General features: G+C 58.3%; 2 protein-coding genes across 3 annotated transcripts in view; one reads left to right on the top strand and one right to left on the bottom strand.

Moving 5' to 3' along the window:
• The first annotated feature begins 341 nt into the window (after nt 1-341).
• On the top strand, nt 342-4,062 carry LOC118999277 (chymotrypsinogen 2). Its single transcript, XM_037063753.1, has 7 exons — nt 342-1,085; nt 1,809-1,912; nt 2,004-2,083; nt 2,437-2,515; nt 2,891-3,071; nt 3,155-3,288; nt 3,878-4,062. The coding sequence occupies exons 1-7, from the start codon at nt 1,034-1,036 to the stop codon at nt 4,037-4,039; spliced, it is 792 nt and encodes a 263-aa protein (XP_036919648.1). The 5' UTR covers nt 342-1,033; the 3' UTR covers nt 4,040-4,062.
• An 881-nt stretch (nt 4,063-4,943) lies between these two features.
• Nucleotides 4,944-21,019, bottom strand: part of BCAR1 (BCAR1 scaffold protein, Cas family member) — a 36,917-nt gene continuing 20,841 nt past the window's right edge. For both annotated transcript variants that reach the window (XM_037063617.1, XM_037063616.1), the window contains exons 2-7: nt 17,692-18,303; nt 11,710-11,871; nt 11,420-11,536; nt 9,265-10,362; nt 8,510-8,599; nt 4,944-5,961 (exon numbers count right to left, since the gene is read on the bottom strand). In XM_037063617.1, coding sequence (XP_036919512.1) covers nt 5,449-5,961; nt 8,510-8,599; nt 9,265-10,362; nt 11,420-11,536; nt 11,710-11,871; nt 17,692-18,303 — 2,592 coding nt within the window. In that variant the 3' untranslated portion in view covers nt 4,944-5,448. The remainder of the gene's footprint in view (nt 5,962-8,509; nt 8,600-9,264; nt 10,363-11,419; nt 11,537-11,709; nt 11,872-17,691; nt 18,304-21,019) is intronic.

Raw genomic sequence — 21,019 nt, 5'->3', positions numbered from 1 at the left:
GCCTAGAAATGGGATCAGAGAGGGTAGGAAACCTGCCAAGGCCCCACAGCTGTAGTGCTGATGCCTGCGCCGGGAGCCACCACACTGCAATAATCAACAGAGCAGAAACAAGAACCAGCCACGAGATGTCATCTCCCTGTGCACATCGGGTGGCTTGTCCTACACCTGGCAGCCTCACCCTTGGAGTCTTCCCTCTAGGTTTACCAGTTGCTGGCACCACTGCCCACCACACTGCCCAGGCCAGCAGCAGGCCGCCCTGCTCCTGTGGTCCCACCTGGCTCATCCTGCACCAGCTCTCACTGGGGCGATAGCAGGGCCCCCCAGGCCAGCCCCTGGGCCCAGTCTTGCCCTGATGTCATGAGTTCAATTCCAGGGACAGCTGGGTAAAGAGGCCCAGGCCTATGTGAACTGGCAGTGTCTCACTCGCCTCTCGAAGCCACACTGCAAACAGCCTGAGTGGCCACCACAGATGTCGAAGTGTGCCTTCACTTGAGTCTTCTTGGCCATCCATTCTCAAAACTCCGGGGTCACCCTCAGCCCCTGGACATCTGTGCCCTTACCTGTGACTCTGTCCTGGCACCTCCCTCCACTTGACCGCACTGTCTGGGGGGTTTTGAACAACTAACAGACCGACTAAATGACTTGTCAAGGTCCTCCAGACCATGAGAGATGAGGCTGGGGCTCAAATCTTGCCCAGGCCTGATGGCTGTCACAGGGCCACTCCTGAGGCAGGCCCAGGAAGAGGAAGCTGAGTGCAGTGGGAATGAAAAACAGCCATGACGTGGCACTTTCCCCTTGGCAGTGGGTCAAGGGCCACCATGATAGGCCCCACCTTGGCCCTTGGTGCTGGCCCCAAGGTCAGCCACAGCCACAGCTGCTGCTGTCCCAGGCAGGCCTGCTCCAGCATGTCCTGCCCTCTCTGGCATGTGCCCAGGAAAGGGACTGTCACCTCAAGGTTCCCAGATAACAGCCTGGTGCCCAGGGATAAAACAGGGAGCCTGCCAGGCAAGTGCTCTCCACCCCCTGTGACATCATGGCCTTCCTCTGGCTCCTCTCCTGCTTCACCCTCCTGGGCACAGCCCTCGGTGAGTGCTGGGGCAGGCGGAGGCCCGGAGGCTGTCTCCCCAACCCTGAGGCCGGCAGGGGCCCCAGGGGCCCTATTCCCAGTCCAGCGGAGCATGGTGGTGTGAGCACGAGCAAGTCTCATCCCGCCTGAGCCTTACCAGCCCATCTCTCCAGTGGGGACACTGGGAAGGTTGGATCAGACCAGCCAGTGTGAGGCCTCTGGGCAGTAGGTGGCTGTTCTCAGGGCTGGCCTGAGGCCTCACAAGGGACAGGAAAGACAAGTCCAGAGGGACAGAAGTTCTCTGAACAGGTGGTGGTTCCCAGACAGATGCAGGTGGTGAGCAGGTGGGCAGCCACACCAGCCCTGTGGGGCCCCTGAGCCCAGCTGCTTTAAGCTCGTTTGCAGAGGGCCTGGTGTGGGCCAGGAGCACCTCACCTTATGTCCCCCTGCTTCGCCTGCTACCTTATCTTACATCCCCATGCCAACTTTGTGAGTTGGCGGGGGTGATGGTGCAGTCCCCATTTTGCTGGTGGGAAAACTGAGACTCAGTCGTTAAGGCTGGTTCAAACCAGAGCCCAGCCTCCCTGCCGGGCTCGGGTCCTGCACCGCCTGCTGGGCTTGTGTGGATGGAAGCACAGGGCAGACTGCGCTGTCCCTGGGGGACTCCTGGGGCAGAGGGTCCTGAATGGGATCCCAGAGTTGTCTGTGGCCTCCACCTCTCACCCCATACCCCCACCCCCAGGCTGCGGGGTCCCCGCCATCCAGCCCGTGCTGGGTGGCCTGTCCAGGATCGTCAATGGGGAGGAAGCTGTCCCTGGCTCCTGGCCCTGGCAGGTGTCCCTGCAGGTGAGGGGGGACTCTGCCTGTGAGTGGGGGCATATGGGGGTGGTTGGCCTGCTGGGGTCCAGTCAGTGCCGACCTCTCCATCTTCCTCCAGGACAAGACCGGCTTCCACTTCTGTGGGGGCTCCCTCATCAGTGAGAATTGGGTGGTCACCGCTGCCCACTGCGGAGTCAAGTAGGTGCCTGGTGCCCCTAGGAAACCCCTTGAGGTGGGAGGAGGCCCCTCAGGACTCAGGACTAGTCCTTTAACTCTATCCCTCAGTTTTCTAATTTGGAAATGTATAGAAAAGTCGAGCCCTGTTGGTTTCCCAGTGAGTCGCCGAGAAGGAAACATGTGGCAGGTGTTCTGGGAGCAGCTGTGGACCGCCTGAGCGCCCACCTCTGTGACCAGCACCACACGCAGGCACGCACACACTCCCATATATCTGCACATGCATGCACTCACACTCACATACAAGTACCCTGCCCCTGCGGCAGGGCCCCCCCACTTCATAGCAGGAACCCCCTCCTTTCTCTGGCCCTCTCCAGAACCTCCGACCTGGTTGTGGCTGGGGAGTTTGACCAGGGCTCAGATGCCGAGGACATCCAGGTGCTGAAGATTGCCAAGGTACAGTGGCCCTGGACCCCAGGTGGCCCCGGAACCCAGGTGGCCCCAGGCATGGTGGGCCTTGCGAGCTGCAGCCCAGGTTAACTGGGCTGTACTGACTGGGCTGTACTGAAAAGCCCCTGGGCTCGGGGAGTGAGAAGGGAGCCCCAGCTCCTCCCGATCACCCCAACACCCCATCACGATGTGGTGAAGGAGAAAGCAGGGTGTGGCGGCTCCGTGCAGCAGCTGTTTGGGCCTGGGCTCCGGGCCAACAGCAGGAACTGCCTCGCTGAGCAAGCCACTGCTCAGAGAGGGAACTGAGGCACTGAGGGGCAGCCCAGCCCTGTGTGAGTTTCTCTCCTGACCCCAGCTTGGGCTGTCGGCCCCGCCTCCCAGGTTTTCAAGAACCCCAAGTACAACGCGTTCACCACCAACAACGACATCACCCTGCTGAAGCTGGCCACGCCCGCCCGCTTCTCCCAGACTGTGTCCGCTGTGTGCCTGCCCAATGCTGACGACGACTTTGCTGCTGGGACACTGTGTGCCACCACCGGCTGGGGCCTGACCAAATATAGCAGTGAGTGACCCCGAGGGGGGCAGGCAGTGGAGGCTGGGGCGGGGTGGGGCTGCAGCTGCTGACCACCCACCCCACCTTTCCAGACGACAACACCCCTGACAAGCTGCAGCAGGCAGCCCTGCCCCTCCTGTCCAACACTGAATGCAAGATGTTCTGGGGCAGGAAGATCACCAATATCATGGTGTGCGCAGGCGCCAGCGGCATCTCCTCCTGCATGGTATGGCCTCGGGCTTGCTCTGCACCCCTTCCCTCCCAGCCATTGGGGCTCCCACAGAGAGGCAATGGAAGGAGCAGGCAGCCTCTTTCTGGGACCTGCTGCTTTCTTCCTGGGCATTCCTACCCGAGTAGTTGGGATCCTGGCAGAGCATCAGTGACCTCTGGGAAGTGCCAGAATAGCGGGGCTCTGGTCTTGTAGCCCAAACAGGGCAAGATTCCACTGATGCTGGCACCTGAGCAAACGGTGCTGTCTGGAGCTGTGCGGTGTGCAGCCAGGCAGTGGAACAGGGGAGCCTGGAAGGGCTCCCGAGGCAGCCCTTCCTCACTGTGGCCTCACGGCTGGCACCAGCCATGGTTTCCTCTTATCAAACTCACTTCACTGAGCCTCCAACACAAAACTTCACCCTGGGGGGCAACCCAGACTTTCCAGGGGCACAAACCACAGAAGGTGCAGCCCAGGTTCCTTTCACAGTCTCTCCAGTATGCTGGCGTGGGGTCTGCTGGATGTGAGGCCCTGGGCTGGGCTCTGGGAACAATAGTCAGGGGCCTCTGGGCTGCCAGGTCCAAGCCCCCTTCTCCTTCCCCTGCAGGGTGACTCTGGCGGCCCCCTGGTCTGCCGGAAGGGTGGAGCCTGGACCCTGGTGGGCATCGTGTCCTGGGGCAGCAGCGTCTGCTCCACCTCCAGCCCTGGCGTGTATTCCCGCGTCACAAAGCTCCTGCCCTGGGTGCAGCAGATCCTGGCCAGTAACTGAGCTCCTGGCCCTGCCCTGGTCTACCTGCCAACCCTGCTCCCGCAAGCTTCAATAAACCTGGGAGAAACATATCGATGGTGTCTATGTCCTGTATTGGCGTCTCTGAGGCTTCACTCAGACCCTGAACGTGGGCATTCACTGGGGCAGGTGGCAGGGGGGTTCCTGGGAGGGGTTCTCCTTAGTCCACATCCCCAGAGAGTGGCCAAGGAGGGCACACGCCAATGAATGGGACCTCGGCTCCCACACTCCCACCTGGGCTGGGCTGCCAGGTCCTCACTACCTGCCTCCTGCTCAACCTGCTTTGGGCTGGCACTGGGGAGCAGTGTCCAGAGGACGAGCCTGCTACTGGCTGCGTGTACCTCTGGTTCCAAGGACCCTCCCAGGAGTGGCCCCGGGCTGCCTCTCCCATGCCCACACTGGAAACACTGGAAAGGACCCCCTCCTCTCAGTGGTGGATGAGGGAGCCATGCCCTTTCTCGGCTGCTTCTGTCCTGTTCAAGGACCAGCCGGGGGCGCCATGGCATGTGTGGAACGTAGGATGCTGGAGGGAAGAAGGCAGAGCCAGCAGCTGGGGAGGGGAGACCAGTCCTGACTCCCAGACCACCGTCTGACTTCCAGCCCAGACTACACAGCAGGCAGGTTGCACGGGGCCCCGCAGACCTTAGAGCCATTCACAAACCTCTCCTCCACTGGGCAGGAGGTTCCTGGCCTCAGCTCCCTGGCCCAGTCCTGCTTCCCAAGGCTTTGCTTTTCTTCTGCTGGGACTCTCACCCTCCCCAGAGGCCACCCACAGCCTCACCAAGGGTCCCTCCAACCCACTACTCCTACCCTGGGCATCCACAAGGGGGATGAACCTACCTTCCCACCCAAGGGCCCTCTTGCCCCTCACACCTCAGGAAACTGCTTATCATTTTTAAAAATTTTATTTAAATGTAGACTATTAGCCAAATTATTGGAAAATCAATAATGAAAAATAGTTTTTTAGGGTTTTCTCCTGGCGCTGAGAAGGAACATATCACAGCTGCACTGATCCCTGTGGGGCAGGGACATGGCACCCCACAGCCCCCAGGGGTCACCCAAGGCCATGTGGGTCAAGGGGCCTGCATGCTCCTGGCTAGGCCATTTAGTATTGGGGCCTTCTCCAGGCCCACGGTGAACTCAGGGAAGCCCACCAGCCTGCTCCTTGGCCTCAGCTCCGGAGCCCTAGCTCTGCTTGGGCCCCTCTGAGCCCACACCCTGCCCTGTCATAAACATGTACAAACCCCTGGGCATCCAGGGCACCAGGCCTGGGTGGAGATGGGGTTACCTGCCCCCTGCCTGCAGCACCGAGACTCTGGGGGAGGGTGACCGGGGCAGCCTGGACCTCACTGCCCTCCTCCCCTGGCCTCCATCCCTCTGGTCATCCGTTCTCAGGCAGCCGCCAGCTGGCCCAGGACTCGGCGGAACTGCTGGGTGCTATGGCCCAGCTCCCTGACCCTGTCCACCATGTCCTGGGCAGCAGCAGGCGACGGGTACTGCAGTGCGGCAGCCTTGGTGGTCGCCACGATGCCGCGCAGGAGGTCGCACAGCAGGTTGCTGTAGTGAGTCACCTGGCTGCGCACATCGGCGGCCTTGGCCTGCCGCGACAGCGTGTCACCAATGAACACCAGCTTGTGGGCACTAAGGATGACAAATTTGCTGTGTGCCACAAAGATTTTGGGCGGCTGGTTGGTGGCCACGGCGGTGAAGAAGGCGTCCACCGCGTTGGTGAGCGTGGTCAGGTTGGCCTCGCACTGCTCCAGGTAGAAGAGGAGCAGCTGCCGGTCTGAAGGGCCCAGGCCCCCCGGGCGCCCTGGGGCCGGGGGCGGGGCCGGCGTCCAGTTGGTCAGGTCGTGGTCTATGGGGCGTGACACCTCCTGCTCCAGCCGCTCGAACTGCTTCAGCTGGGGAGAGGGAGAGCACAGTGAGGCTGCAGACACACAGCAGGCAGGAGTAATGGGGACAGCGCTCCGGGGCCGGCGGCAGCGGGGCCTGTACCCTCAGCAAGTAACGAGTTTCTTTTAGAGATTCCCCACTTGACTTTCACCGATCTCACGTACGATGCCGCTCATGTGACACGTTTCAAATGACAAAGTGGCAGAAATGGAGACAGACAAGTGGGTGCAAGGGCAAGGGACGCCACTGGGGGCTGCTCTCTAGTCCAAAGTGATTGTGGGAGGGACTGGGTGACGGGTGCACAGGACTGCTCTGTTCTCTTTGCAACTTGCCGTGAATCTATATGTTTTCCAAATGAAAAGTTAAAAAAAGGTTCCTCCTAATGTATACAACATAAAAAGATTCAAATACACCAAATGGGGGGAAGATAAGGTACCCATCACCAGGAATCCCATGCACCCAAAATAATCCGTTAAAAAATCTGGTAAAGTATCTTTTAGAATGACACATTCAAGTTATTTGCACATAAAGTAACACCTGCAAAATGATTTGGGGTCAGGGGGGCCAGACAAAACAGCATTAGCTGCTGTGTCGAGAATGGCTGATGCTGAGTGAATGGGACCCAGAGGGCTAGTTCTTTTCAATTTTATAACTATATTACATTTTTTATGATAAAAATTCTAAACAAAGAAATACCTTGGTATTTGTAAAATTTCAGTGCCCACCAATAGACAACAAAAATTTACATCCCCCCCCCAAAAAAGGTAAATATTGTTCAAGATTTTCAGCCCTGACTGGTGTGGCTCAGTGGATTGGGCACCAACCTATGAACTGAAAGGATGCCTGTTCAATTCCCAGTCGGGGCACAGGCCTGGGTTGCAGGCCAGGTCCCCAGTTAGGGGATGCGTGAGAGGCAACCAACTGATGTTTCTCTCCCTTTCTCCCTCTCTCTGAAAGTAAATAAATAAAATCTTTAAAAACTACTACAAACACTTTAAAAAACCTGACAACACTATATATAATATTTTATCACCTACTTTTAGCACCAACGGGTCAATCGTTTCATGCTAGTGAGTTCGTATGAAAGCACATGGTAAGAGGGAAGTTTCCATGAGTGGTGGTCTCACCTGGGAGTCTGGTTTGACTGACAGGTCCTCACCAGAGCAGCTTCTGACCAGGGCACTGAGTGGCTGTGACCAGCTTGTGCACAGACTCAGGGAAAGATGACTTCTACTCTACCCGAGGTGTCATGCCTTAATTTAATTGGCGAAACCAACACGAAACGTAACACTCACAGCACTCCAAATTCCCCCTCAGGCAGCTATGGTAAAGCTCACCCCTCAGTTCTCTCGTCTAGTAAGAGAAGACACTTAACTTCTGTTCTGTTCTGAACTCTGGTGGGTCTTTTCCATTTTCTGACAATTCTCAGTGCCACAGCTATATAACAGTCTACCCTATGAAAATGTCATACTTCATGTAAACAATACTCTTAGACAGATGTCGGGGGGGTGGTGGTTCCAGAGTTTTCGCTGATATGGAAACAGAGCAATCAACGTCCTTGTCAATACATTTTATCTGCCTGTACTTTACTTGTATTTCACGCCTCCAGACCCGAAACTCTAGACCTTCAGAGTTCTCCCACCTAGTCCTGCTTTTCAGTCCAGCTCCCAGCAACCTCTCTAAGTGATCTCTTGGAGACAGATATGCGAAGAGAGTTACACTCAGCGAGGCAACATTTACAAAAGTAACGCCCAGAGCCGAAATGCCCACCAAGGACTGGGTGAACAAACGCTGGTGGAGTCTGGAGGAAATAAAGAGGATAAAGCGCATGCCACTTCTTAAATCACTGGAGATGGCACATATTTTATGTACAACTATTAACATTTATTTACCCTGTCACTGAGCATCGTCTACGTGCCAGGGAAGTGTTCCAAGCCCTGTACCTTTCTTTAGTCATCATTCTGACGTCAGCCTGAGCAGATGCCTCTCGGATCTGCTCTGCAGCGGGGGAGGCTGCGGCTCTGCTCGCGTGCACCCAGGTCTCAGGGGCGGGGGCTGGGGGAAACCTGATGGGTGATATCCGTATTACCTCGTGCTAGTCTATAATTTTTATTATCTTCATAATCAGAATAAAACTCCCTTAATTTTTAAAACTATCTCTTTCAAGTGATCCAAAACATGCAGGAAATTCTATGCTGGAAGAGAGTTTATCTGAGGATTGGGTACAATGTGAATGTTCAATAGTAGCTATTGCAGCCTTTGTACAGAGTGTTTGATGCCATGGAAAAACCCGTGGGATAAAAGCAGACGTAACTGCTCACAAAGTATCACGTTAAACCACCTCTGGGGAGCTTGCTTTTTCTCTTTCACACTTGGCGTGTGCACGCTAACATGGCCACGGCCACCACGAGCACTCTGACAATAACATCAACCCAACCTGCACTCGGAGACAGTCACACAGCCGAGTGGGGGCTGGCCGAGGGGCAGCCGGCTCCTCTGATGGAGGAGAAGCCCGTGCGTGCTGGGCCAGGCTGGCGACCCCGAGCACGTCCTCACCTGCTGCAGCTCCAGCTGGCCCTTCCCCTGCCGCATGATGTTGCCCTTTTCCAACAGCTCCTTCTGAGTCTTCTCAAACTCCTCCTTCCCCTGGGGGGCAGACAAAGACTGGTTTGAGTGAGCCAGAAGCCCCAGTCAGGGGCAGCTTCCCGCGGAAGCGGCTCTCCCGGGCTCCTCCATCTCACGCTGGCACAGGAAAGGCTGGGCACGCTCTATGTGGCCACAGCCATCCTCTCTGCCTGGTTTCAGTGTCAGGAATCACATCCACGCCCGCCCTCCTGTCCCTGACCCCTGGGCATCTGCTGGCCCTCAGCCTGGAATGCTGAGACTGACTAGCACCCGTGTCCCTGCTCAGAGGTCCACCCCACCCCACCCCACCTTCCCACCACCGTGTTTCTTTCCCCCTGCTGGAAGTATCTGTTTTTGTGTATGCTTCAGAATCCACCTTCCCAAACACTACCTGGTCACCAGGTAGTCTCTATCCTGGTCACCAGAGAAGCCCCACCCCCGCAGGTGTTCCAGAGCCTTCCCTGGCTGGCACTGGAGGACTCTGATTGGCTTCCAGGGGCCACCTGGCCTGGAAGGTCAGAGTGAGAGAACACAGGGACTCCCGAAACCCTGCTGGGGCTAAATCCTCCTCAGGCTGCAGGGCCCTCTGTACAGGGTGATGAGGGGCCCACTACAAGGGTGGGAAAATCAGAGCTCAAACTGGGCCAGAGGGCTTCCCCAGGGCCCCAGGAGGGGCAGGCACCCACCTGCAGGTGGACATAGTCGTAATCCTCCATCCAGCCCCCCTCACTGTTCTCGTACTGCCCATCTGGTGAGTCCTGGGAGGTGAACTTGGGGGGTGAGGGCAGGGGCCTGGACTGGATGCTGCTGGCCTTGTCGGTGGGGTTGGGATGTAGGGGGCCGCCTCCCTCGGGCCCTGGGACAGGGGCCTTGGTCCGTCTGAAGAGCAGTGAGGCATTGCCGTGCAAGAAGGAGGCCAGCTGCTTGGCGTCCTCAGGCACAGCCCGTGAGCAGGCCACCAGGCGGTCCAGGTCTTCAGGAGTGGCCCCAGCGCCTCCATGGCCACTGTCGAAGGTCTGACCGTGGGCCACCAATGTCTGATACACATCCTCCATCTTCTGCAGCTGCCGGTTGAGCTTGGCATGCAGCGTGCGGTCAGAAGTGTGGGCAGCATTGCCCACGGCACTGCGGGCAAACTCTAGCAGCTCATGGACGGCCCCCTGGACGGCAGCCATAGCAGCTCGCAGGTCCAGCACCAGGGGCTCCTGAGGCTCAGTGCTGCCGCGCCAGCCCCCACACCTGCCAGCACTGCCTGCCACGTCCAAGAGGTGGGCTACAGTGGCACTCACACCCTGCTGTAGCCGGGCCAGGGCCTCCACGGCCACCTCCAGCTCTAGGGGCTCTCGGCCTGGCCCTGGTGCCTCCAGGGAGGATGCCGACTGGCTGCTGCGAGTGCTGCCCGTGCTGGAGGCGGACAGGCGCTTGGCCTCAGTCGGGGCCTCTCGCTCAGCCGGTGGGGGCACCACGTACACACCATCGTCAGCCACACTGCTGTCAGCTACCTCGGGAGGAAGGACCCGCTCTCGAGGCACGTCGTAGAGGGTGCCAGGGCCAGGCCGCCTCAAGCCGGGGGGCACATCGTAGAGGTCGGGAGCAGGGGGTGGCACATCGTACACATCCTCAGTTGGCGGGGAGTCTGGAGGCGGTGCGGCGAGGACCAGCGGGTGGCGGGTTGGGTCAAAGGGCTTGGCCTTGGCAAAGGCAGGGGGCACGTCATAGGTTTCTTCACGCAGCAGTGGGCCGTCAGGGACATCCTTGCTCACCGATGGAGGAACATCATACACCTGAGGGGCCAAAAGGTGGTCAAGGCTGCCCACCCACCAGCCCACGAGGAGCCTAGGACCAGGACTCGGTCACCTACGCAGACATGGCCCAAGTGCACAGGTTCATCCACGTAGGTTACACTTAAGAGCCCAATTCTGGAGCCACAGCTGAGCTCAGAATCCTGGCTCTACTGCTGCCTGGCCACGTGACCTGAGGCGGCGCCTGTCTGCTCAGCTGTGAGACGGGAGAACTCCCTCACAGGTTCATTGTCAGGGCTCCATAAGGCAGTGCACCGTGTCACTCCCAACACTCAGTGGGAGGTCGGCTACCACCACCTTCACCACCACTACCGCCGCCACCGCCACCACTGCCACCACCACTGCCATCACTGCCATCACCACCGCCATCACCATCACCGGCCACCACTGCTGCCTGTGTACTCCCTTCTCTGGGGCACGTGTGTGACTGAGCTTTTTATGTTACTTGTCAGCCAAGGACGACCTGGTTTGCGCCTACTGTAGTTTTTAGACTACAAGACATACCCTGCCCATGTCCCCCCGCCGACTTTGGGAGGAACAATGGTTGTTAACGCTGCTGTTGAGTTTTGTTTACATTTACACTGGTGAAATACTATGTTACGTTATTCAATATTTTACATTTTTTGCTTCAAAAAAATTTCTCTATTTTCCTCCTCTAAAACCTGGGTGTATCTTATGCTCCAAAAAATATGGTAATTCCCTCTCATAGTTATTGGTCACCCCTCCTCCGTTCTCAGAAGAGCCCTGATTCGTATGGCAAATTCTGTGGTCACCTTGCTGATACCCTGGGTGTCCCCCTCAAGCACCCGTGGAGAGGGGCTTCCAAGGGGCCCTTCTGCAGCCACGGAAGCTGAGGATCAGAAAAGCACCCGTCACAGGGCGAGAGAGGGACAGAGCTGGGGTCTGGAGTCAGGTCTCTTGAGGCCCCCAGCCCTGCAGATGCGGGCCCCCACTGTGGCGTACACACTTACAGTCCCGCCCAGAACCCTGAGCGCAGTCGGGACTCAGCCCAGAGGCCCCAGCATTCCCCGCTGCTCACCGCATGGTGGCTGGATGGCGGCAGGCTCTTCTCCACACTGGGGGGCACGTCATACACGTCCAGGGATGGGTCCCAGCCATTGGGACCCTTGACAGCCATGGGGGGTGTGTCATATACCTGAGGGGCAGGAAAGGTGCAGTGACACAGGTGCCAGGGTCCCCTGAGGAAATGGAAAGCGGAAACCCCACAGCACCCACCCCTGGACGCCCCTGCCCTGGCCACAGCTGAGAAAGCCTAGCTCCCCGAGCAGGGCCAGCCCGAGTTGCCCCCACTCCAGACCCTACACCTACCTCCTGGCCGTACTGGCTGGGGAGCAGCCCTCGAACAGGGGGCACGTCATAGATGTCCTGGGGTCCTGGGCCCAGCAGGTGGCGTGGGATGTCGTACTCGTCCTGCACTGGCTGGGAGGCCTCAAACACGTAGCCCTGCCCCACGCGGGTGGGCACCACCACCTAGGGCAGACGGCAGATGGCAGACTGTCGCCACTACCCCTGGAAGCCAGGCTCCAGGGTCCACCCTCAAGTCTTCAGGGAGATTCCACTCCTCCCATGAGGTAGCTGGGACACCAAGGCAGTGTGAGTGGGGGGGGGTCCCCCAAGGGTGGGCCCAGGGGTCACTCTAAGGCAAGGGCATTCTCATCCTCATGCATTCTCTGCCATTTCTTCAATGAAACGCCACCCCTGGCGAACACTAGGGCCCCAGGGTTTATTGGGAATGGCGGCTCCGGCCCGGGAACAGAGGCAGTCTGTACAGCTGGATGACCCAGGAGGCTGCAGAAGAGGGTGCCTATGGGCTCATGGAGGGTGGGCCACCCTTGAGTGAGGTGCCCCTGCCTCAGGACACCTCCCAGCTACATGCTCCTCAGAAAGGTCTGCCAGCAAGGAGCTGTCCTGACCGCAGGATCCAGCAGCCACCTTCGGACCCAGGACAGATGGAGGTGGTGGGGCCAGAGGAGGTGGCCTGGGCAGATCCCAACCACCACAGCCGGGGGCCTCCGGAGAGGTAGGCAGTGGCCTGGCAGAGCAGCAAGCAGGCCTCTGTCCTCCCCTGCCCCCCGACCCCCGGCATTTCTTGCGGAGACTCCTGAACAGGGCCACTAGGGATTTCCAGGCCTCAGAGACAGTTCTTGAGCAGATGGAGAGAGAGGGTGTGGGCATGAGGGAGTCGCCAACACTAGAACCGAGATTCCCACCCCCATCCCCACGGGCCCTGAGACCACCACTCACCCAAGCAGGAAACATCTGCCCAGAGAGGAGCCTGGCCTCTCCCTGCCTTGGTGCCCTGCCCCCCGGCCCAGGATCCAGAGCCTCGAGCTGCCCACGGCCCTTCCTGTCAGCACCCTGTCCAACAGGCAGTGCTGGGCAGCAGCCGCCTCCCTGCAGGCACCCAGCCCTGTGGGAGGAGCAGACTGGGTGGGGGTCAGCCCTGAGCCAAAGGCTGGCAGGATCTCCTAAGGCGCTCAGGGCTCGCCTCCCCCACAAGGCTGCCTGTTCTGCTCTTCTCCGACAGAGATGCCTTTTGTTTCTTGATCAAAGGGGACGTCTGGGACAGGGTTGACTCAGGCCCTCCCCACACATAGCCCTGGGGCAGTAGGGCTGAGGCAGGGCCTGCCCTCAGGCTCAAGGCCCCCAGATTCCGGTGTCCCTGCTTGTGCCCCACACCACCCCCACCCCCGCCCTGCCAGCTGCCAGGAGCAGCTGAGTGTCTCCCCAGTGGCCAGGCACCAGCACTTTTCTCGTGGGCCCAGAGCTCAGCAGAGCCTCCTGCTCCTGCATTCCCTGCTGGCCTCCTGGGCAGCCAGTGCAGCAAAGCAACACTGGGCTCTTGGGCAGGCTCCCATTAGCTGCTGGGGCGTGCCTCGGTGGGGTGTCCCCCGCCCACTGCCCCCCACCCCTGTGTGTCCTGAAATGGAGTTGGCAGCCCTCCCCAGACTCATCTCCCTCCTTGAGCCCCAGACTTGAGTCTCCTCCAGAGCTATTTTTGGACACAGTAACCTGCCAACAGTTGGGCAGGCGGGCGGGCAGGCGGGAGCCGGCGGGTTATGGCAGGTTGGCAGGGCCTTGAAGCAAGGCCTGAGGCATCTCTGGGTCCCACTGGCCTCTGAAGGGCAGATGGAGACCCGGCCTCAAGAACAGGGTTGTGCATGCAAGCCCCTCTCAGCCTCCTGCAAATGAAGAGGGCAGGTAGTGCAGGAGGAAGGGCCCTGGGGGCTGGACCCCAGGCCCTGGGCGGCTTGCCACTCCTGCGGCTGAGCTGGTGACAGTAAGCAGCTATATTGGCCAGCAAGTTTTTCTGGTAGAAAAAAACAGTATGGAAGCCGCCAGTGGAGAAGAAACCTCATTACAAAATCCCTCTCTCCAGAGAGCTGCTGAGCCCGCTAATTAGAGGCTGCCCTGCTCCCCACATGGGGCCCCATTAGCAGGACCTTGAGGCCCCTGGGGGTGAGGGACACAGCCAGAGTCTGGGAGGAGACACAGACCCCAACCCAAGACCTCTCTCTCTCTCACACACTCACACACTCTCTCTCTCTCTCTCTCTCTCACACACACACACACACACACACACACCTCTGCAGTGCGGACGGCAAACCCACAGAAGCAGGGTCCCATCAGTGTGTCTGCAGAGCAAGAGTGAGGCACGAAGCTAATGGCTATCAAGTCCCAGTGAGATAGGGCAGGCCTCCTGCCCAACTCTGTCTGGGTGCCCAGCAACCTCCAGGCAGCTCGGCTGCCAGACTTCCCCTCCTGCAAAAGGGTCACTGACTTACGTCTGCCCTTGGCACACCCCCACCACACTACTATCCAGAAGCTTGGTTTCCTCCTCTGAGAAATGGAACAACATCAGAATGCTGTGGGGCAGAGCAGGTGACCATCTATATGCTCTCACTGAGAGTGGGGGACACACCTGACACGGGCCCCCTTGCTCCTGACCCCACCATGGCCCAGTACCAGGAGTCTGGGGAAGAGACAAAGCTCCCAGAAGGAACAGGACTGAGCGCAGCTGCATCTCCCCAGAGCCTGACCCACTGCCCCAGCTGTTCCTGTCGGCACAGCTGCGCCCCTGCCCCAGAGGCGCGCCCCTGCCCCAGAGGCACGCCCCCAAGAATGACCTCACAAAACACGGCCCCCCCCTTACTTACTTCTGCTCTCAGCTTCCCAAAGCCATGCCCCAGCCCAAAGGGTGCTGACCTCTCTCAAGCCACTGCGCTCCAGGATCTGACCCCTCCTGACCACTACCCTCACTCGCCTTCCAGAGTCCTGGGCACCAGGGTCCCAGCCTCCCCAACCAAAGTCCTGGCAGGGTTCCTCCATAGCCCAGCCAAACTCTACGGCAGAACCAGGAGCTTGCTTCCCAGACCCAAAGGGAATAACGAGATTTATGAAAGCACAGCCTTGAAACGTGGGCACAGATGTGCACACACCAAGACATCTGCCCCCACACTGTCAGAGACATGCACCGTCAGAAACCGTTGGGCGCCCACTGGCGGGGGAGGCGGGCAGCAGAGTGAAACCCACAGCAGCAGTCACGATCATGCTTAGGGACCCAGAAGCGCTTTCGATATCTGATATTGGATTTACAGCTTCAAAATGCAAAAGAATGTGTATGAGCCTGCGAAAGGCAAATAGAGAATATGCTAGACAAAATACGCCCAGACTGGCCAGTGATTACCTCTGGACTGGGGCGTCTCCTGTCCAGGCTTTTTCATCAATTATGCATTTTCTATGACAAACAAGCATCACTTTCATGATCATGAAATAAAGATAGACGAACTCTCGGCTGCCCAAGCCAGGATCAGTGGGGCTTCTTAGGGGAGGGCAGCTGGACACCCGCCAGGTGAGCCCAGCAGCAGTGTGAAAGCAAGCCCCTCAACTGTAGGGCAACAGAACCAACGGTCAAAACGTGGGCTTGAGTCTGCAGCCTGCAAGAGTCTCAGCGCTGTTTCTTAGCCCCAGGGTTTCCCTGCCTGCCCAGCCTCTCAGATACACCAGGGTCGACTGCAAAGACTCAGGGGGGAGAGAAGGGTGGGGGAAAGGGTGCACCTCCCTGGGATGCAGTGTGCAGAGCACAGACTGTATGTGTAAGGGGATGGACTATGGCCTGTCCCAAGGCTCACCAGCTAGGCACTGCTCTCTGCCACCTCCCCACAGGATGGGGCTCCCCAGGCAGGGCTGTGCTCCTCCCACTAAAACTGCCTGGGAGCAGCCTTAGTCTGGGCTGTCCCCCTCCAGCAGGGCAAGCTTCTGCTACCAGCCTGTCTCTGGCCTGGCAGCTGAAGGGGCAGGTAGGGCAGGAAGTGGGAGTCAGTGACCAGGGGTCCATGGGCAGGTCTCCTGGCTGCCAAGCTCCACCCTGTGGGCAGGGGCAAGTCTCCCCCCTCAGTCCTGGGTTGGCTCTGCGGACAGAGGCTCAGTGAGGAGAGTGCGCGTCTGTCTACAGGGTTGCTGGCTCTCCAGACACAGGAGGCCCTGGGTTACATACAATACAAAAGCAAGGCTGGGCCCGGCCCGGGGAAGCTGATGCCAGCAGAGCCCAACTGTGGTGCCCACCACCCGTCCTCTCCTACCAGGGCCCCTGAGTCACACCACTCACTGCACCCTCCCCTTTTGAAGAGGGGGAGCTGGGCAGCCAGGACTGGGAAGGCTGCGAGGGCCTCCCTACTAGTGTGGGCTGTGTCTCAGGGTCCTCCTGGGAGAGCTGTAGAGGGTGAACAGGGAGACAGTCCTCCAAGCCCATGGGACTTCAGTTTCCGGGACTCAGGAAACTCCACTCCCCAACTCTTGAAGGGACATGTGCAGGGAAGACACAGGCCGAAGGTGAGAAAATGTTGCTTCTGACTGAGCCAGTCCCAGGCAGCCCGTGGACTGGGAGGGTGCAGGGCACAGAGCCTTGTCCCTTGGCCCAACATCCACTGGCAACAGCTCACAAGGGGCTAGAATCAGGGTCTCTCTCGGGGCAACCCCTACACCGGCAGCCCCACAGGCAGTGTATTTTCCACAGTGCAAGAGGCACAAACCAATCGCCCTATAGGAACCCACAGGCCCACAAACATGCCCCAGAAGAGAAGGGTAGGCACCTGTGGAACCAGAACACCAGAAGATGTGCCTCACCCCTACCTAAGGGGCTGACACGTGTGCCCAGAGGACTCAGGGGAGTCCCCAGGCATGTGGCATCNCAGCTCACAAGGGGCTAGAATCAGGGTCTCTCTCGGGGCAACCCCTACACCGGCAGCCCCACAGGCAGTGTATTTTCCACAGTGCAAGAGGCACAAACCAATCGCCCTATAGGAACCCACAGGCCCACAAACATGCCCCAGAAGAGAAGGGTAGGCACCTGTGGAACCAGAACACCAGAAGATGTGCCTCACCCCTACCTAAGGGGCTGACACGTATGCCCAGAGGACTCAGGGGAGTCCCCAGGCATGTGGCACCAGGCCTCTTCCCTTTGCCCCTTCCTCCTTTCCTGCTGGCTGGGATGCAGACACGTTGGCTGGAGCTCACACAGCAACCACTCCAGCGCAAGAGACCCAAGCCCTTCAATGAGGAAGTCAGAGCAACAAGAGGGAAGGAGCCACGGCCCCTGACAGGCACGGAGGTGCTGCGTGAGCACTGTGCTACTCACCTCCAGACCTCTGCTCTCATTCACTCCGTTCTTCTGGGAGTTTGGCCACGCTCACCAAACTGCCACACTGCCCTCCGTGCAAGATTTCTCCCCCTCGAGTGCCACCCAGCACGCCCAACCAAGCCTCCCTCCCCTTCCTGGGCTCCCTGCCTCAGCCTGGGTCCCTCGCTGCTCCCTGCACCCTCCGTGGGCAGGATGACTTCACTAGGACAAGGATTGGGCAGGTTGCTCCCACTCAAACCCCTCCGCCTTCAGGAAAGCATCTGGGTCTTAGGTGGCACCAGGGCCTGGGAGTGCACCCCCAGCCTGCTGCTCTGGCCTCGCCAGCCAAGCCCCACCCGCCCACCACTTTTCCGCACCTCCAGGCCTGCGACAGGCTGAGTTCTCTGCTAGTGCCACCCTCCCACAAGGGTTTGTCTGCTGGCAAACACCTCATGGTCCCAGGCCAGCTCAACGTCTCCTCTGTTGGCCCAAGCTGTTCAAGCCCAACGGCAGCAGCAAAATGAACCCATTTCCCAAACACTCACCTCCCCCAGATGAAACACACAGCCACTGCTGGAGCCCTGGAGAACCCAGGGAGGCTGAATCCAGAGACCTGGGTCTGGGCAAAATCTACCGGGAGGGCTGCCCTTGTCATGCCAGGGTGGCCTTACCTTTGCCGGTGGCTTCGTCCCCTCCCAGCTGCGTGCATCCATGGATGGAGGAACCTGGTAGATGTCGTGCCCTATCCCAGCAGAAGGCGGCACCTGGTAAATATCCTGGGTGGAGTTGCCAGGCCCTGGAGGCACCTGGTAAAGGTCTGAGGCTGGACTGGGGAACGGGTGATGGGGCATCTGCTTTGAGAACGTGGACGTCTGCTTGGCGGGGGGAGACTGAAACTGTGCGCTGGGCCCAGGGGCTTGATAGAGGCCTTGCTGGGTCTTGCTCGGGGTCGGTACCAGGTAGACACTGTCAGGCTGGGTTGGGTAAGTGACAGGCAGCATGGGAGTGTATTGGGCAGTTGGGTTGTGGAGGCCAGGCTGGGGCGGGGCCGAGGGGGCGGGCGGGCCAGGGCCGGGCCCTGCAGGCTTCTTGTCATGCATGCCCACCAGGATCTTGAGGCGGTTCCCAGGCACAATGCCTTGGCGCCCATGCAGCGAGCAGAGCCACCAGCCGTCCAGGCCCTGTGTGTCCCGCTCCAGCACCGTCATGATGTCGCCCTTGCGGAAGGACAGCTCATCCGGGGACTCGGCCACGTTGTCATAGAGGGCCTTGGCCAGCACGTTCTGGGGAGAGAACACAGGCAGACATGAGGGCAAGGGCAAGTGCATGGGGCCTCCGCAGCCTGCCCAGCTCCCGCAGAGGAAGCCACTGGCCTCTGCAGAGGAAGCCACTGGCCTCTGCACCAGGAAAGGAGCTCGGCAAGGTTTGGCACCCCCTCCCCCTCCCTCGGGCACCTCTGTCGCCTCAGCCTCCAGGAGAAAGTCCCAGCTGATCCTAAATTTTTTCCAAAGGGGCCTGGACAGTACCTCAAGATCCTCTCAACCACAGCCCCCACCTACACTCCAGGGAGGGCACTCAGGACACCCTTAAACACCACCCCCAGAGGCATACTGCGGAGGGGAGCAAGGATGACTGTAAGGGCCACACGTTCCGGGAAGAAAAGAGGATGCATGCCCTCCCTGCTCCAACTCAACAGTCCTGCTGCCCCCCCCCCACCCCCGGTGCCAGCAGCCTAGAGGGAAACCCAAAGACAGTGGGGAGGGGATGCGGGGACAAAACAGCCATCATCCATGTCAAAATCCCCACATGCTAGAAGAGTCCATAACTGACGTGAATGAAAAGTCATAGAATAGATGTCACAAAGCTACAAATTATTCAAGAATTAATCAGGCAAAGACTGCAGGGGGCCTCAGAGAAAGGAATTTTACCTTCTGTCACAAGGCTCAAGGAGAAACCTGAATTAGGGGAAAATGTACCAAGTTCACAGTGGGATGACTAAGTGCTATAAAAAACCAATTAGCCAAGCGTACTTAAAAACTACAATTACAATCAAAGTGACAACAGAAATTGTTGTTGTTGAAGAATCCGATCAAAGAAAACCAACCTTTCTAGAATTAAATGTAGAAATAAGAGGTCTACCTTGGCTGGTGTAGCTCAGTGGATTGAGAGCCAGCCTGAGAACCAAAGGGTTGCTGGTTCGATTCCCAGTCAGGGCACGTGCCTGGGTTGTGGGCCAGGTCCCCAGTTAGGGGAGCTCGAGAGAAAACCACACATTGATGTTTCTCTTCCTCTCTTTCACCCCCCTTTCCCTCTCTAAAAATAAAGAAATAAAATCTTTAAAAAAAAGAAGTCCACAAGTAAACAAATTAATTCTGGGGGACAAAAAGAAACCACCAAGGGGCACTCGGCGCTCTCCTTCCCAGCCACAAAGATGTGCCACGACCCCAAACCAGTGAGTGGCACAGGACCAAAGAACTGGGGCAGGGCTCATGAAGGACGCCCGCTCTGTGGGAAGCTCATGGACATTACAGGTGGTGCCTCCAAACACCTGGGAAGAATGAGACTACACCACAGATGATATTAAGAAAAATTTCACTCTGTAGGAAGTAAAATCCGTTTGGACACTTGCTTCGTGTTATAAACAAAAGACAATCAAAGGTCTAACTGTGATGTATAATTCTAGAACTAATAAAAGAAACAATTGTGGGAAAATATCTTTGTGACCTTGAGATGGGAAGAAATTATTTTAAAAAACCCTCAAAAAACGAAGACACCATCCCCCCACCGCCAAAGGCGCAAAATGTAAGCTGATGAGGACAAAGACATGGTAAAAAATCACCAAGAGACAAGAGAGCGACTAATCTAGAATGTGGAGGCACTAATCCAAATCAGTAAGAAAAAGACATGAAAACCAACAAAATACGAAGAATGCATTTTCCAAAGGGGAAAGCAGAATGGCCAAGACCATCACGAAGAAAGCTCAGGGCCCCAGCCAGCAAATAAGGACACACATGCCACTTTGCTCCGGGTGCCAGCCAGTGCCCAGGTGTCCTGAGCTGGTGTAACACACAGATCTACATGCTAGAGCCCTTTACTGTAAATGTTATAAACACCTACAAAACAATGCTGAGCATTTCTCAGAGACACTTAACCAGGGAGATTCCAGACGCCTTACGTTAGCACAGGCGCTTCTGGAAGAGGGGTGGCGATGAGACAGACATCAGGACTAAATGGGAAAAGTAAAGCAAACACGGAAGGGCAGCACCCTCCAACCCCACTCTTGACGGCTGTAATTCTCCTGTTAGCTTGCACAGCCACCCAGAAGTGAGCACTGATTTGAGGTTCTGTTAGTCAGCAGATCCCCGCCCCCCTGCAGAGCAGGGACATGAGCTCCATGTGGCCCAGGTACGGGAGAGGCCCTGGGAAAGGCTGAAAGTCAGAGGCAGAAGGACCAGGGCGCTGGTGACACTAGGCTGCAGGCACAGAACCTCACAGCCGTAGAGAACCCAGGGGCCAGGAGGCCTTCAGTTTTCCGCGCTCGGTTCCCGATGCCGCTGCTCCCCCTTCACAGGTGCCAGGCTCACACTGGGCTCAGAGATATCCCAGAAGTTCCCCCAGCTGGAGCCAAGGTCAGTTCCAAAGAGCTAAGGAGGCGCCTGGGGGAGACAAGGTCAGGGCTGTTTTGGCCTTCTAGGGCAGCAGAGGCCTAGGCCTCACACACGAGGAAGCCAGGTCTGTGGAGGGGACAGCGCCAGGCCAGCTGGGCTCCTGCCCCACCAGCTAAGCCTCAGCTCTGGTTGCCCTCCTCCGAGTCTTNCCAGGCTCACACTGGGCTCAGAGATATCCCAGAAGTTCCCCCAGCTGGAGCCAAGGTCAGTTCCAAAGAGCTAAGGAGGCGCCTGGGGGAGACAAGGTCAGGGCTGTTTTGGCCTTCTAGGGCAGCAGAGGCCTAGGCCTCACACACAAGGAAGCCAGGTCTGTGGAGGGGACAGTGCCAGG

The sequence above is a fragment of the Sturnira hondurensis genome, unplaced genomic scaffold (genome assembly GCF_014824575.4).
Source record: "Sturnira hondurensis isolate 20B ecotype Veracruz unplaced genomic scaffold, ASM1482457v3 Scaffold0014745, whole genome shotgun sequence".
NCBI classification, from domain to species: domain Eukaryota; kingdom Metazoa; phylum Chordata; class Mammalia; order Chiroptera; family Phyllostomidae; genus Sturnira; species Sturnira hondurensis.
The sequence above is the reverse complement of the archived record's forward strand: the minus strand, read 5'-3'. Positions and strand labels throughout refer to the sequence as shown.

Bases quoted from the DNA above. Each gene is read 5' to 3' on its own strand.
- LOC118999277 (XM_037063753.1), top strand. From the start codon at position 1,034: ATGGCCTTCCTCTGGCTCCTCTCCTGCTTCACCCTCCTGGGCACAGCC. The intron at 2,084-2,436 runs GTAGGTGCCTGG...GGCCCTCTCCAG, and splicing joins GCTGCCCACTGCGGAGTCAA to AACCTCCGACCTGGTTGTGG. The intron at 2,516-2,890 runs GTACAGTGGCCC...CCCGCCTCCCAG, and splicing joins AGGTGCTGAAGATTGCCAAG to GTTTTCAAGAACCCCAAGTA.